General features: G+C 51.9%; 8 protein-coding genes across 8 annotated transcripts; 6 read left to right on the forward strand and 2 right to left on the reverse strand.

Moving 5' to 3' along the window:
• Positions 1-404: 404 nt before the first annotated feature.
• BO86DRAFT_439238 (glycoside hydrolase family 11 protein) lies at positions 405-1,439 on the forward strand. Its single transcript, XM_025676151.1, has 2 exons — positions 405-803; positions 904-1,439. The coding sequence occupies exons 1-2, from the start codon at positions 433-435 to the stop codon at positions 1,298-1,300; spliced, it is 768 nt and encodes a 255-aa protein (XP_025523973.1). The 5' UTR covers positions 405-432; the 3' UTR covers positions 1,301-1,439.
• A 752-nt stretch (positions 1,440-2,191) lies between these two features.
• BO86DRAFT_403038 (uncharacterized protein) lies at positions 2,192-2,647 on the forward strand (the record flags this gene model as incomplete). The annotated part of the gene is made up of 1 exon (XM_025673905.1): positions 2,192-2,647. One exon carries the CDS (start codon positions 2,192-2,194, stop codon positions 2,645-2,647), a length of 456 nt encoding a protein of 151 aa, XP_025523974.1.
• A 470-nt stretch (positions 2,648-3,117) lies between these two features.
• Positions 3,118-4,650, reverse strand: BO86DRAFT_439241 (uncharacterized protein; the record flags this gene model as incomplete). The annotated part of the gene is made up of 2 exons (XM_025676152.1): positions 3,118-4,405; positions 4,549-4,650. Coding segments are annotated over 2 exons (1,390 nt in total), but the record flags the coding sequence as incomplete, so codon positions are not given.
• Positions 4,651-5,881: 1,231 nt separating this feature from the next.
• Positions 5,882-7,845, forward strand: BO86DRAFT_439245 (C6 zinc finger domain protein). Its single transcript, XM_025676153.1, has one exon. It carries the CDS (start codon positions 5,943-5,945, stop codon positions 7,629-7,631), a length of 1,689 nt encoding a protein of 562 aa, XP_025523976.1. The 5' UTR covers positions 5,882-5,942; the 3' UTR covers positions 7,632-7,845.
• A 178-nt stretch (positions 7,846-8,023) lies between these two features.
• Positions 8,024-9,115, forward strand: BO86DRAFT_369294 (aromatic alcohol reductase; the record flags this gene model as incomplete). Its single annotated transcript, XM_025670237.1, has 2 exons — positions 8,024-8,113; positions 8,171-9,115. The coding sequence occupies exons 1-2, from the start codon at positions 8,045-8,047 to the stop codon at positions 9,113-9,115; spliced, it is 1,014 nt and encodes a 337-aa protein (XP_025523977.1). The 5' UTR covers positions 8,024-8,044.
• Positions 9,116-10,255: 1,140 nt separating this feature from the next.
• On the reverse strand, positions 10,256-11,710 carry BO86DRAFT_345895 (alpha/beta hydrolase). Its single transcript, XM_025669226.1, has 2 exons — positions 10,506-11,710; positions 10,256-10,419 (listed from the first exon to the last, which is right to left on the reverse strand). The coding sequence occupies exon 1, from the start codon at positions 11,667-11,669 to the stop codon at positions 10,581-10,583; it is 1,089 nt and encodes a 362-aa protein (XP_025523978.1). The 5' UTR covers positions 11,670-11,710; the 3' UTR covers positions 10,256-10,419; positions 10,506-10,580.
• Positions 11,711-12,017: 307 nt separating this feature from the next.
• On the forward strand, positions 12,018-13,328 carry BO86DRAFT_458702 (putative short chain dehydrogenase/reductase). Its single transcript, XM_025677312.1, has 5 exons — positions 12,018-12,170; positions 12,229-12,277; positions 12,342-12,407; positions 12,470-12,910; positions 12,974-13,328. Exons 1-5 carry the CDS (start codon positions 12,080-12,082, stop codon positions 13,248-13,250), a joined length of 924 nt encoding a protein of 307 aa, XP_025523979.1. The 5' UTR covers positions 12,018-12,079; the 3' UTR covers positions 13,251-13,328.
• A 298-nt stretch (positions 13,329-13,626) lies between these two features.
• BO86DRAFT_450531 (zinc metallopeptidase Mde10) lies at positions 13,627-15,203 on the forward strand (the record flags this gene model as incomplete). The annotated part of the gene is made up of 3 exons (XM_025676802.1): positions 13,627-14,081; positions 14,134-14,633; positions 14,748-15,203. Exons 1-3 carry the CDS (start codon positions 14,021-14,023, stop codon positions 15,201-15,203), a joined length of 1,017 nt encoding a protein of 338 aa, XP_025523980.1. The 5' UTR covers positions 13,627-14,020.
• Positions 15,204-15,235: the final 32 nt, after the last annotated feature.

Here is a 15,235-nt window from a genome sequence, read left to right on the forward strand (position 1 = left end):
CCCTAATGTAAACCCTAATGTAAACCCTAATGTAAACCCTAATGTAAACCCTAATGTAAACCCTAATGTAAACCCTAATGTAAACCCTAATGTAACCATCGGCTTGACCCGATGGCCCCCCCTAAAGAAGGGCCAGTGACCAACTGAGGCTATTTCAGCGCGAATGTCTCCTCCAGTCATTATCTCAATACCACCATCCAGAAGATCAAGAAAAGGGTCTCACTCGGTTAATCTTATTTGGCCTAGGCCTGGCGATAAAGGGTTGTTTCACAGTGCTTCAACCGTAGCCTCCAATGAGAGACTGACCGAGGCAGATACTGATGAAAAGATACTCGGCAGGTGAAGGTTATAAAGGTAGGTGTCTGGCAAACAGCTGTGCCTGGCTTCCAACCCTCAGTCTTCCACGCGAATCTCTTCTTTCAAGTTGTTGTCATGGTGTCTATCATTAGTCAAGCACGCCTGGTTGTGCCACTCGTGTTAGCACTTCCATGGATGCTTGTGGCGGGATCCGCCATTCCCCCAATGCCCGAGGGAGCGCTTTCACCCGAACGTCTCCAATGGCTTAGGGACGTGATTGGCAACCGGACCGAGAACGGGACCATCTCGGATGTCGCTAAACGGAGCACTGTCTTGAGTAACAGCAAAGACGGCGTCGACAGCGCGGGATTTTACTACTCATTGTACAATGCCAACGGAGCCGAAGTCGGGTACACCGAATACCCCACGACCGGTCAGTTTGAACTTGGCTGGAATGCTAAGGCAGAGTTCCTTGGAGGGAAGGGCTATAGGGGCGGCAGCCCGCGGTAAGTGCCACTTTTCTTTTCCAGGCTCTCTCTCGTTCCTTTATCTTTCCCAGCTGGCAGTTTCGAAGTAAGGCTGACCGTGATTTGACTCGTCATCTAGATCCTTGACCTGGGCCGGTTATTTCACCGCCGAGGGGGACTGGACTTTGGCCATCTATGGCTGGACCCTCAACCCCGTCACCGAGTGGTATATTGTGGAGTCGCATGGCAGTGGAACCCCAGGCAACGGGCACATCCTAGGTCAGGTATATAGTGATGGCGGCGTCTACGATGTCTACAATTTACCCTACCGCAATGTCCCAGAGATCTATGGGGTGACCAATTTTGACCAGCACTGGTCGGTGCGTCGGTCCCACCGCCCCATCGGCACCGTCGATGTGAGCGCCCATTTCCAGCGCTGGAAGGAATTAGGTCTCAGCCCCGGCACCCCAGTCTTCCAGATGGTCACCCTGGAAGGCTTTTCTGGGAAAGGGTACCTGGATTTTACCGTCAGGTAGACGAAATCCGAGGTTACGGACCACAGTAGTCAGCGGGCACGCAGTAGAAGCCAGATTCCATCTGTGCATTCAGACGCAGGAGGCCCTTTTCCTTTCTGGTCCTTCATTCTCTAGTGGCTAGTTCTCTGTTTATTTCTCGCCTTTATTCCTGTTAACAGTTGGTCTGTAAAATTTGAAGAGATTCCTCTTTCTCTAAACTGTCTATCAACACCGACAGCATCTTCATCAACTTCATCTATCGAGGGTGAAATTTCGAATGCAAATGTAGACGGTCAAGAACGTCACGCTTTGCTTGCCTCTCCGGCTCAGATACCCTGATCCTGTGGTCTAAGATATCATGAAACACATACATAAGCCGGGAGCAGACTCTCTCTGCGGAGCGCGCAGAATGTGCCATAGGAGCAAGCGCCACTGCGATCTGATGTCGTATCATCCAACCTCTCCATAGTGTTGACCCCCTGACAAAACTGCGTTTACTGGTAGAGTCCTATAACAGCTAGCCCAACTGCTGACCCCAATCCTCAGGAATTGAAGGTCATTGTGAATCGCTGAGCGAGCCATTCCATGTGCCCCAGCTGATCGTGATCATGTGACTTGATCATTGTCTGCTAGAATTCCGGCAAGTCTTCTCAGAACCCTTCTTTCCCATATAAGGAAGAAAGGAATAAAGGACATTGTTTATGCATGCGGGGACCCTGGAACTTCCGCGCTATCTAAGAAACTCCCCATGCCGCCACAAAGCTGCTTTGTCTCCGGCTCTGGAACGAGCAGATGACAAGAGAGTATATAATCAAGGTTGACTCTTATCAGTGACTTCGATCACCACGGTGTGCAGTCCCGATATGAAATTCGTAAGTAGCAAAGCTACCTCTCTTCGTCCTAGCAGCAGCAATGCCGAATCACCGATTTGGCATCCTTGAATTTGCACCGGGGCGTCAATTTATCCAGGTGCACGGGTCGAAGGACAAGGACTTTGAGGCAGGCCAGGAACGGTTGCAGGCAATCTTCCAGCTGCTCCGAGGGGTTTATCCTGACGCTCCGCTTTTTCATGGGATCGTCTCACGTGGAACCGAGACCTTCCCCATGGTGCGCTGTTACCGCGAAGCTGGCCCCGGGGACGAGCCTGAGAACATTGTAACCGGAATGTATGCCTTCAAGTTCAAGCCCCTAGGCTACACCAAGAAAACACCTTTACTGCACCTGTTGGTGCCTTGTGAGCATGGTAAGTACGAACAATGGAAGAAGAAAAGTGTGCCCGTGTCCAGGGTCCGGCTGCAGCCGAGTAATATTCCTGATTCTCACATCACCCTGGGCTCTGCTGCGGACGCAAATTGTGTGGTGATGTAAGTGATGTTCTTCAGCCTGCAGTATATAATCACCATCTACGCTATGTGCCACGGTATCTTGTTTAATATCATCAAAGCGCAGTTATATCACTGCGCAGTTTAATCACTGGTTACTGAGAAACAAGCGCCTTTACGGGGTTTAGCCTCGTACAATCATCATTTAGCATTGTGCCCTAAATCAAAACTTTTCATATTCTTTTCTCCTGGCGACCGTTGCGAGCCAGTTCCCCAGTCCCCCTTACCCATATTGAATCTTCAAGAACATAAACCACTTTTATGACGAGGTTCGCTCTCGCATAGTAGGCCCTTTTTCTTCGAGACCCGAACTCAACGTTCATTTTGGTGGCAGTCCCATTGCGTGGGGCAATGCGAGGACAACCTCAGAGGCGTCGACAAAGACCTGCCCGTCCTCACCGTCAGACCGAGTGCTGTCTCCGGTAAGCTCGTCGTCGGATGCTCTTTGGTGGCTTGCTAACGATTTTCTGGCCTGATACCGAATTGTTTGCCATTGGTCTGTTCTTCCCAGTACTTGGAATTTCCATCATTGGATTCCTCGTCGTTGGATTCCTTGCCCTTGGACTTCTTGCCATTGGTTTTGTTATCAGAATCATCCTTATTGGATTCCTTGTCGTTCGATTGCTTGCCTTTGAATTGTTTGCCTTTGGACTGATTATCAGAGTCCTCGTCATCGGATTCCTCGTCGTTCGATTGCTTGTCATTGGACTTCTTGCCATTGGATTTGCTATCAGAATCCTCCTCATTGAAATCCTCGTCATCAGATTGCTTGCCATTGGACTTCTTGCCGTTGGATTGTTTGCCATCTGACTGCGCGTTCTCGGAGTTGTTTTCTGATTCATCCTCATCAGTCTCCTCATCATCATTTTTGCTGCTGGATTGTTTGCGGTTCGACTGCTTGCCGCTGGACTTGGTATTGGTGTCGCTGTCCTTGGAATCCTCGCCATTGGACTCTTCACCGGCGGAAGTTTGGCTCTTAGAACCCTTGCCATTGGTCTGCTTGCGATCAGATTGCTTGTCGTTTGATTCATCGCTGTCGGTCACAAGCTCACCGTCTGCTTGATCGCCATGGGAGCTGTCGCCGAATTGCTCATTGTTGGTTTCGTCGCCATCGTTTTGCCGGGTAATCCGTTGCCTCCCGTTTCTGACAAACCTGTCAAGGGATCGCCTGCTGATCGGTTGGTGGCCATCTTCATTATCAGTGGATTGCTCGCTCTTCGATTGCTTGGCCCCTGACTGCTTGCCGTCGGTTTGCTTGCCACTCGATTCCTTCTCGCTGGAGCCCTTGTCTTCCGAGTCCTTGTCACCAGTGTCCTTGTCACCAGTGTCCTTGTCATCAGTGTCCTTGTCATCGTATTCCTTTTCATCGTAATCCTTTTCATCGTAGTCCTTTTCATCGTAGTCCTTGTCATGAGAATTCTTGCCATCGGACTTCTTGTCGCTTCCTGAATCCTTGATTGGTGGGTTGCAAAGAATAGGACATCCAGCCCCAATGCACCTTTTTTCCCCTGGGCCCGCCGCACCCCCTGCCAGGATGACCACCTCGCCGCAAGGGGGCGCTGCAGCAACGCTTTCAGGCACCGGAATTTTGGGGGGGAGAACTATGCCCATAACGCCTAGGGCCAAGGCCATTATAAGAAGGACAGGAATGCGAGGAGAGGACTGAAATCGTGCCATGGTGGAGAAAGTTTTGGAATCGCCGGTGCCTCGGGGGTCGATCGAGAAAATAGCGATGATTGCAGTGCTGCAAAGAAGAACGTCTTAGAGAAGAAGCAGATAGGCTACAGGTAGCTTGCTTTTTAACCTTCAACATTGAGGGGGAAAGCTGCCCGATGATCTACCATATCGGACGTAGGAAATGGCTTCCTGAGAGATGGAATCTCTTACCGACTTCCTATGAATGACGCCATTGTATGAAGCCGAAGCAAATCTTTCCCCTCCCTCAGCACAATCCATTGTTCCTTTCCGTTTGTTAGGCCCGGTACCATTAGCCGGCTCAACTAGTTTTACTACCAAAAATCCCGGTGTCAACTATGCTAATCAAGCGAGATGGTCAGTTGCGGAAGTGTTTAGGAAATGCCTTCGTGATTTGGAACATACGACATCTACCACATAGTGGCATCATTTTCAGGGAGAGGGTCGGCAAGCAATTCAATCATCCCACACGGCCAGAGGATGACCCGAAATGGACAGAGCTACTCGGCATCTTGTTTGTCACTTAGCAAGCTTTGGGGGCGGATGCTGCTTGATTGATCCAGCATCGGAGGTGCTGGGATGCGCATACAACTAGCTCACTCAGTCCTCAATCCCTGGCAGAATACAATCTATATAAGATGCCTGAATGGTGTGAAATAGAATCAATGCAGGTGGCTTGCTTTTTATCCATGACATGCATGATCCCCACCTCCGCCGTCAATAATCCTCGGAGGGTTTGTCCGCCTACGCACCGGGATGTGTTACCACTGTGACAGCACGATGACGCTCTCTACGGTGCAGCCACCAACGACCTCAGAAGACGAGTGAGTTGCCAAGTCCAGAATTCGCTTGGGCTCTGATTGGTAGCATTGGGGCTAGATCAAATCTATGCCAACGTCGCCGGGAGTGTTTGCCGCAGACACAGCGCCCACAACTTGAAGAAAGCAGCCAGAAGTCAAAGGCCGGCTTCATCACGGCCTGTAAATCCTCACGTTGATGCTTATGTGGGTTTGCTCGACTTGTGGGCGGCTAAGACGTGGGCGCTGCAATGCATAATAGTGCCGTACCTTCTTCAATCGAAGGTTTAGTGGAAGTCGCCTTGGTTTCTAGGATGACGTTCTAAATGTGTAGGTGGGGTTCAGACGCCATCTTGCCCGGAGTTTGAGGAAAGGAAACCGATATTCACTCTCACCCTGTGAAGGAACAGTTAGTTTGATACTTACTGATACTTACCAAGTGACTGAACTCAGATGAGTCAGATCCAGACCTCTGGGATTGATGCCTGATTCTACCTGCCGTGATAAGCAGGCCCCAGTCATACCGTACGTGACCCTAAACTGCACTGGTAGATAACATACAAGGTACAATACCGGACAGTACAATACATTACAATACAATACCTCGTATCTACCGGGTATCAATCGCGCTAGCCCGATGGAGTTAAACTTCTCTCCCGCCTCCGACCGTGAATCGAATTCCTTCATGATATCTTCTTACAGAGATATTGATCTTTGATTCAATGTCACGGATGTGGATGTCGGGCACATCTGCATCTGCATCGGGCTAGGTAGGTCCTATCAATATCAATGCCAGTCACCAAGCGCAGGCGAGCGAGAAAGGCATGCATTCCGTGCCATCAGCGCAAGCGAAAATGCGACACCGTGTATCCTTGTGGGATGTGCTCCACCCACGGCTACAACTGCACCTACACCGACACCTCCACCGACCACCGTCCTCTGCCGCCAGCCAAGGGCACAAATCTCGAGCGTGACAATGAAACACCCAACCGGGTTCAGATCGAGCCAGTCCCCTCGCCATCCCGCGGTCCCCTTCACGCCGTGGCTGGGGGCCCATCTCCTGGCATCTTTGACGAGCAAAAGTTTCGATACTCGGGGGCATCAGCGGCCATGGCATTCCCGCATATTCTGGGCGTGGCTCTGGGCTCCGAAAGCCCCCCCAAGATGCGGTCATTTGCTTATAACTTTGGCGTTCGCCCCGAAGAAGTATCCAACGCTCACTGCTTTCTGGGGGATCTCATCTCGGAGGAAGACCTTGGCTTCTTCTCGAGCATGTACTTCTCCGCACTGGGTCCCATCGGCGACGTGATTGACCCTACCACTTACACTCAGCGGTGCTGGGACTATTACCGTAGTTCTGGCAGCAATGCAGTCGCCTTTGCTGCTGTGGCCGCCGGCGTGGCGGCCCTCGGATCCTTCCTGTCCCCAAGAAGACACCCACGGGAGTCGGACCTGGTGCAATACGCCAAGGCTATTCTCGATGATCCCTCCTCCATGCGTCTGCATGGCATCGACCACATTGTTGCTTGGGGTATGCGAGTCTTTTATCTGCGAGCCACGACCCGGCCCAGTAATGCTTGGATCGCTTCGTGCACGCAGATGCATCTCTGCGAGGCCATCGGCCTGCATGAGGAAGTCACCATTAAGAAGATGGCCTCCATGGCTGGCGCCGCCGTCCTCGGTCATAGTGCCGACCGTCTGCGCAGAATCTTCTGGGTCTCGTGGGCTGGGCATAACATCCTGTCCTACGAGTACGATCTATCCTCGGTCGGATACCGGACCGTGACTTGCCAGCCCATCATCTCCGTGCCAGGGTCCGTGGCTGATCAGTTCGTACAACTCGCTCACATCATTCCTTCGCCCAACGCAGCCTTGACGTACAACACACAGCCGTCCAGTCCTACACAGGAGCTATATTACCGCCTCAAAGCCCTGAATGAGTTCAAAGTGACACAGCCGTTCCTGGTGGTGACGAAGGCGGATCTTGCATTTTGCTTTTACCGACGGCTCTACCAACTCAACACCCAGATACCGGACGAGATCATCAAACTCGTCATTGACAGCGGCAACGCCGCAGTGGAGGCAGCTAAGAAGCAAGCTGACCAAGGTCATCTGTTCTGGAACGCGATTGGCAGCGTCTTCCAATACTGCTGCATCCTGTTGGCCATTGACACCCCGGTAGCTTTCCCCCACATTGACGGTGCATTTAAGGGCTTGGAGCACCTTGTCAAGGCCGCCGATACCGGACTGACGCGGGAAGCGTTGTCCATGGCGCGGCACCTCCTCGGCCTGACCATGACCAAGAAGCGAAAGGAACTGGCTCAGCTGGAAGCCGTCGAGGCAGGTTATGAGTTTGGTCAGACACCGCCGACATGCCAGGTCAATCCCGCGATGCCAGACATGGGTTGGGAAATTGACTGGGATCAATTTTTCATTGAGCCATATTTGTCGATGCTCGGTCCTGACCTCCCTCTATGAAGACACCGATGAGGGCGAAGTGCATGCCTAATACCGACTCACCCGAGTCGCCCACAATTCTAGAATGTAAAATGATATCATACATTGCATATTCATAGAGAACTCAAATGTAGACCCCGGGCGAATCATTTATGAAAATGACCAGTTGGGTCGGCGGCGGGCTTAATTTGCGGCTATTGCGGAGTTGGCTTTCTTATCGCCGCACGAGCCAATCAGGAAGTGTTCATATACCCTGCGTGCGGCCCAGCGCGGGTTTTGTCGTTGGGCTGAGGCACGGCGAAGTACATAAATAGATGGAGATATTCCATGTATGCCCTGGAGAAAGAACTGACACTGTACCTTTCACGAACTTTGAACCTAACGAGCACCTCATTGAACAAGAACACCGACAAGCAACCGGTTCCCTGACCACCATGCCCAAGTACGCCAACGACCAGCCCGCCGGCTTCACCAACACCGTTGAAAGAGTCGCCATTGTTGGGGTAGGTAAACCCAAGAAACACATGCAGAGATACAGCACAACTGACCATGTTATTCAGGCTGGGGGTACGATTGGGTCGCACATTGCCAAGGCGCTTTTAGCCACCGGAAAACATACTGTCACAGCGATCTCCCGTAAGGACAGTGACAACAAGCTTCCCGAGGGTGTTCAAGTCGCCTCGATCAACTACGAGGATGAGGCCACCATTGTTGCAGCCTTCAAGGGCCAGCAATTTTTGATCATCACCATGGCCCCGACTGCTCCCAGAGACACTCACAGCAAGCTTGTGCGGGCGGCTGCCAAGGCGGGAATTCAATACGTAATGCCCAACGGATACGCCGGCGACATTGAAAATATCGAGTTTGGCAAAGACACATTGCTGGGGCCTGTCGCCGAAACCAACAGGGACGAGATTGAGAGCCTGGGCATGCAGTGGATCACAGTCTGCTGTGGATTCTGGTACGATTACAGCTTGGCGGGTGGAGAGGCGCGCTTTGGGTTCGACTTTGGCCACCGTTCCCTGACGGTCTATGGCGATGGTAACGTCAAGATCTCGACGTCAACATTATCGCAGGTGGGACGCGCCGTGGCCAAAGTGCTGAGCCTCAAGGAGCTTCCCCAGGATGAAAGCGACAAAACCCTTACTCTGTCCACTTTCTCAAACAAGGGCGTGTACATCAAAAGCTTTGCGGTCAGCCAAAACGAGATGTTTGACAGCGTAAAGCGTGTGACCTCCACCATCGATACGGATTGGAGAATTACTTACCAGGATACCAAGAAGCGGTACGAGGATGGTTTGATGCAGGTTAAACGGGGGAATATGGCGGGCTTTAGCAAGATGCTGTACGCTAGGGCTTTCTATCCACAGGATCCCGGTGATCTCTCGGCCAAGGTGCAGAATGAGCTGCTCGGATTGCCGGATGAGACGCTGGACGAGGCTACTAGGGTAGGAATCGACTTGGTCAAGGAGCTGCAGCTTCGAGTTGAGCGCATGGCAGCCTAGGGCAGAAGAAGAGTGGATGCTCTGAGATATGGGCTTCTGTATTGTAATTGATGTGTGTCTATCACTCGGAGGACCGCGATTGACGCGTGGCTTCCTTTGCGCGGGATTCCAGTTCTATATTCCGCCAATACCGGGTCCCGCCACGCTTGGTTTGCCAGGGTAACACGTCTTACCGTTGCTAAAATCGAAAGACATTTTCGGAAGAAGCTTGGTGTAAGGTTCCTAGTGTGAATCATCCTAACGGAATTGAAATTAAAGTTTGACAACATTGGGAAGCTAAAGAGTCTTTTCATGAAACAATGGTTCGTTCATTTAGTGATAGAGCCCCCTTGACTTGGGGTCAAATTCACATTTTTTTTATTTTCTTGTTTTTAACATTGATCCTTGGAAAGGAGGATGTAGAGAAATTCTACTTCCTCATCAGCATTTCAGTCTTCTGCCAACCAACCCTACATTGGGCTCGAGTGTGGCGGGAAGGTTAAGATTGCTCAAGACCTTACTTCTTGTCCTCGTCTTCCTTAGCTGGCGGTGGTGCCGGGCCTGCAGGCTGAGAGGTACCGGAAGTGTCGTAAGTTCCACGTCCCATTCTGACCAGGTTGAAAGGTAAGAGAGAGATAAGGTTGTGTTGCCGATGTTGAGACGGTGTCTAGTATGTGTTAGGTTTGCGTCTCTAGCTATTGAGGTTGAGATGTAGACTAAAGATGAGGAGATTTGCGGGCTTATATAGTTTGCATGCAGGGAACAAGGAAGGAAACAGGTTACAATGCCACACATGCTTTTGACCAAGTGAAGAAAGAAGTTCTGGTTCAGTACAATGAATACTTACCAGCAGTACCAGGACATAATTTGTACCAAGGGGATTGCGGCCTTTGTCGAATACGATAGTTCAAAGGATTCAACATGAACAACAGTGGGAACAAAGCATGAAGAACAGAGTCTATCCGATGCTCTTTGACCCAATATCATTCACAGCATTACAGAGAACTGCACACAAAAGCATAAAAAAAAGGGTCTGCAGGATATGGAGTCAAAAGCAGGGTATGCAATATTGACAATGCGGTCTACCTAATCCAAGGCCTAGCATCGATTGCTGTAGATGGCCGTGTCGAAAGGAAGAGAGAGGACAAAGGACATTGCACCGCCGACAATGAATGAAAAATATGTATGAGAGTATACCTATCGAACAGCCATATTTGTGGTAGTATGTCACATTAATCAGCCCCCACGAGTAAGCCTTACAAGTGGTCTTGCATAGTAATCAATGAGTAGTGCCAAAACAGGTGCCAAAGCAAGTGCTAAAAGTCCTGGCTTGGATATCAGCAATTGCATACGAGGAATCGCATTGATTTCCCCCCTCCCTGATTACTGTCTCATGTCCGGCGGTACTCACTGGCAGCCCTAAGAGTCATAACCCGAAACACCGCTATTTGGTACCGAGCCACCGCATGAGACAGGTGTGGAGCGATTAGGCATAGATCATGCCCCGACGAGCCACACCCGTGCCATTGCTGGCAAGATTGGCCTGGAAGAACTGGGTGAGCCTGGTGAAGGGGATGAGGTCGACGCGATCGTAGAGGTCAACATGGCCGGCACCCGGAATCCAAAGAAGCTCTTTCGGTTGAGCGGCTCGGGCATAAGCATCCTCGCTGAACTCCCGGGAGTGAGCCTGGTCGCCGGAGATGAACAAGAGGGGACGAGGAGAGATGGATTCGATGTCATTGAAAGGGTAGAAGTTCATGAACTTGAGATTGCTGGTCAAGGTCGGGTGAGTAGTGAGCTCCGGAGTCGAACCGGCCGGGGTGAATTCACCGCGAGAAGTCCGGTAAAAGTCGTAAAACTCCCGTGCGACGGCTGGAGTGTCAGCATTCAGCTCGTTGGGTGTACCGCTAGTGTATTCCGTCTGGCTTGGGTCCTCCAGCTCGGTCCAGCGATGTTGCGCGGCGTCGGCAATGATAGCCTGGCGCTGGGTGAGATTCTGGGAGTGCTGAAGACCATTCCGGTTGACGGAGCCCATGTCGTACATGCTCGCCGTCGCGATGGCTCGGATTCGCGGGTCAATCTTGGCTGCGCTGATGAGGAAACTACCACTGCCACAGACGCCCACTGCACCGATGCGCTGGCGATCAATCGAGACCAGGTCCTGAGTGCCAAGGTAGTCGACCGCGGCGCTGAATGCTTCAGCATACAGGTCAGGCGAGACAGCATTGCGCGGCTCCCCGGAGCTTCCTCCCCAGAACTGATGATCAAACGATAGGGTGACAAAGCCCTGCTCGGCGAGCTTGGTGGCATACAAGTTGGCGCTCTGCTCCTTCACCGCGCCCATCGGATGGCCGACGATAATGGCTGGTGCACCGCCCCCATTCTCAGTGAGGTTGTGGGGAACGAAGAGATTCCCAGCCACAGTCATCTGGTATTGGTTCTTGAAGCTAATGGGCCGGAGAGTAACGCTGTCACTCCGGTAGAAGTTGTCGGCAGCATAGGACATGTTCTGAGCGGTTGCTGGCATGGTATACAGCAAGGTTGGTAAAAGGCTCAGAGCAGCTGCAACTTTCATGGTGATTCCGTTAGCGTGAAGTTGAAGGTCGAAGAACGAGAAGATGAGTTGGTGTCTTTCAGGTAGGACAACAGACAGATTGACCAGCATACTTATGTATCTACAGTTCGTTGCTCTACGTCATTAGCCTCGATTAGAAGACGTGTGTCACCGGGTCTCTCATGCAAGTTGCTGACGTGTGGGGCGACACTCCTTCACGGAACCCTAACCATTCAGAGTCTCCAAAGCTTATAATTCGAGGTCAGCTGCGACCTTGGCAAGGGACCCAGTGTTCGACCCGAAACAGATAAAAAGCCTCTTTGCATGGTCATTGCCATTTCCTGTGCCTCCTTCTTTTAACACTTTTCCAACTCACGATAAGCCACGATCCACGTACGCGGCCTTCTCCACCATCCAAGCCTTCATTAGATATGGCTCCTTACGTTCATACCGGGCCGGTCAACTGCGACCAGGACTTTGACACCAGCAATCTGAGGGACAAGCTGTCCGTTGTCACAGGAGGTACTTCGTCCAAAACCCTTTCCTGCTCCCGACCATGTCTGAACTCAGTAACGAACAGGGGCTAGTGGGCTGGGTGAAGCTTACGTGCGAGCGCTGGTTGCTGCAGGGTGGGAACAAGCCTGGAATTCTTTCACATCATCCCGAGTCAAGCAGCTAACCCGCGTACACCAGGGCCTACGTGTGCTTCGCCGACATTGACCCGAAGAAGGGCAAACAGCTGGAGCAAGAGCTCGCCCGGTAGGCTGGGTCCATCATTTTGGATCAATGATTGTCTGTCACTGACTAGGAATGTCTTTCAGGACCAAGTTTGTTGCCTGCGACGCTAGTCGTTGGGCAGATCAGGTGCAACTATTCCGAGAGGCAGTGGCCTGGTCCCCGAGCGGCCGCATTCACTACGTGGTGGCAAATGCCGGGATTCATCGCCCGGACGAGGTCTTCTTACAAGCCCCTCTTGCCCAGGAACCATCCGAGCCGGATCTGAGTATTATCGACGTAAACATCAAGGGCCCCTTGTACACGGCCAAGTTGGCTGCGCACTACTTCATCCGTCAGAATGGCACCACACCCAACCGTGAGCAGGAGGATACCTGCCTGATTCTGATCGGGTCAGGAGCAGCCTTCCTGGACTGTCCCCGGGGACCGCAATACAGCGCGAGTAAGTGGGGAATGCGAGGAATCATGCATTCGCTGCGGCGGACCACGTACTACTACAGATCGCGCGTCAACGTGATTTCTCCTTGGTAGGTTGCAGAAGCATGCATGCTGGACATGGCGTCATAGCTTGTGCTAAAATATGGCGCTAGGTACGTTCGAACCAATATCCTATCGGACGAGGCGTTCGCCCACGTTTCCAATGTCGGAGTGCAATTCGCCACTACTGAAGATGCCGGGCAGTGTCTGTTGCGGGTGCTCAGTGACCCCACCGTCAACGGTCATTCGTTCTTCGTCACGGCGAGGAAGTGGGCAGCGAGGGGCTTCATGGACCTGGATTTGGAGGATTACCCGGGAAATGCGCTGCTTGGGGAGATCCAGACCGAGCAGATGCTGAGTGCGCCGGTGTCGGCGGGCTTGTTTGTGTAGATAGGAGTCTGTCCAGGGTCTTTGGGGAGCAATGAAGACGTATAGTTCACCATGAATACATTAATCATTCGTTTCTTGGATCCCTTGGGAATGGCGATCCGTGGGGGGATGTCAGCATGTTTCATGATTACCATGGTAGACAGCCGATAAAAAGGAAGAAAAGGAGTCCAAGTGGGGCTCTTGGCGTAAGCAAGCTGCATTAGCGCCGTACCTTATCTCCAACCGAGATTCCACCGGATGCTGACCTGGGCTGCAGCCATGGGCCATGGTACTAGGGCACTGCCTCTTAATGCCCTCAATGCCTAGATATTAGCATTGCTTGGCCGGCGGGACTGGAACCTTCTAGCTTGGATCATAATTAGACACTCTCTAGGCTATGCTCGTCATATTTGACCTGTAATCGATACGCTATTGCTCGGGGTAGGAAAGATACAGGACACCTTAAAGGAGGCTGTGCTTCTCTTTGCACTGGCCTTTGAATGCCTGTGCTTGGCGGCGTCATGACTTAGTGAGACGGCTCACGGTATCCGAAGTAAAACCCGAGAACATCGGCATTGATTAGCATCAACCACATCGTTTGTGTACAAAGAATACTGTTGCCTAAGCACTTTGATTCACATTGCCATGACTGTAAAGCAAGTGGCGTTCCTGAGCAGAGTTCCGCCGTCACCGAGCCATTCGGTGATATAGTTCTGATATCAGGCCCGATGCTTAAAAAGGGGGCTTAGAGATGTGCGAAAGTCAGAGCATCAATCCATTTTCAAAGAATCATGTTCCATCGCCTGGTTGTCTCTTTGCTGTACGCTGTATTGCTTATCCATCCGGCCATAGGTAAGTGAATCGTCTCAAACTTGCGTCGCTCTAAGCCGGCTAACCTGACTAGCCCACTCAACCCACGCTCCCAGAGCAGAACGTGCAGCCCGAGTAAAAGAGATTCACCTTCAGACTCCCTCGGAGGATGCTCGGGTTGCAGAACAATTGAACCTTACATTCGTCATTGACCAACATGATGTCAGGGTCCGGCTGCAGCTGGAGGCCAATCGTGCCATCATCTGGAAAGATGCCCACATTCATTATCTCGATAGCAGTGGAAAGCTTAAAGAGGTTGAGTCCTTTGCCGATCACCAGGGAAGAGTCTTCTATGGCGATGCCTGGGTATCTTCCACGAACAGCTCGTGGCATCCAGCTGGCCGAGCCCGTGTGTATCTGATCCGTGATGGAGATAATCCGTTGTTCGAGGGGACTGTATATCTGCTTAGTCGGTACTATGAGCTCAAAGCCGTCACCGCCGTCGATGGCTTGGACAACACCTCCATCACGCACGTGGAGATCACCGCGCCCGATGCAGTCCTAGACCAGTTGCGAGACTTACCTACACGCACGGTGCAGGATAGTCGCGCTTTTAGGAATGTCACTGTCTCGGCAGCCGCAGGAGTCGTGACGCATGGCCGGGTTTCTTGGCGTCAGTACATGGGAAATTTCGACGAGGTGCTGCAGCACATTGGCAGCACCGCCGGATGTCCCACCTCGCGAAGAATTGCTCTCATTGGCCTGGCCACGGATTGCACCTTTCGAGATGCCTTTGGGTCGAGTGAAGAAATGCGACGAGGACTAATCGGCATGGTCAATGCAGCTTCAGAAGTGTTCGAGCGGACTTTCAACATCTCCCTTGCCATCAGGAACCTCACCATCAGTGACGAAGCCTGCCCTGAGCATGCTTCCGAGACCATGCCCTGGAACGTACAGTGTTCCGCCGGGGACATAGACTGGCGTCTCCGACAGTTTGCCTCCTGGAGAGAGTCCCAAGACGCGACGAATGCCTACTGGACCTTGATGACAAACTGTCCAACCAACAATGTGGTGGGTGTGTCTTTGATCGGGGGGCTGTGCAACATCAATCAAGGTGCGAACGTCGTGGCGCGCACTTTGAATCAATGGCAGGTCTTTGCGTGAGTGTCTGTATTTTGCTTCTGTTCGTTACTAGC

This window comes from Aspergillus japonicus (genome assembly GCF_003184785.1).
Source record: "Aspergillus japonicus CBS 114.51 unplaced genomic scaffold BO86scaffold_62, whole genome shotgun sequence".
Classification (NCBI taxonomy): domain Eukaryota; kingdom Fungi; phylum Ascomycota; class Eurotiomycetes; order Eurotiales; family Aspergillaceae; genus Aspergillus; species Aspergillus japonicus.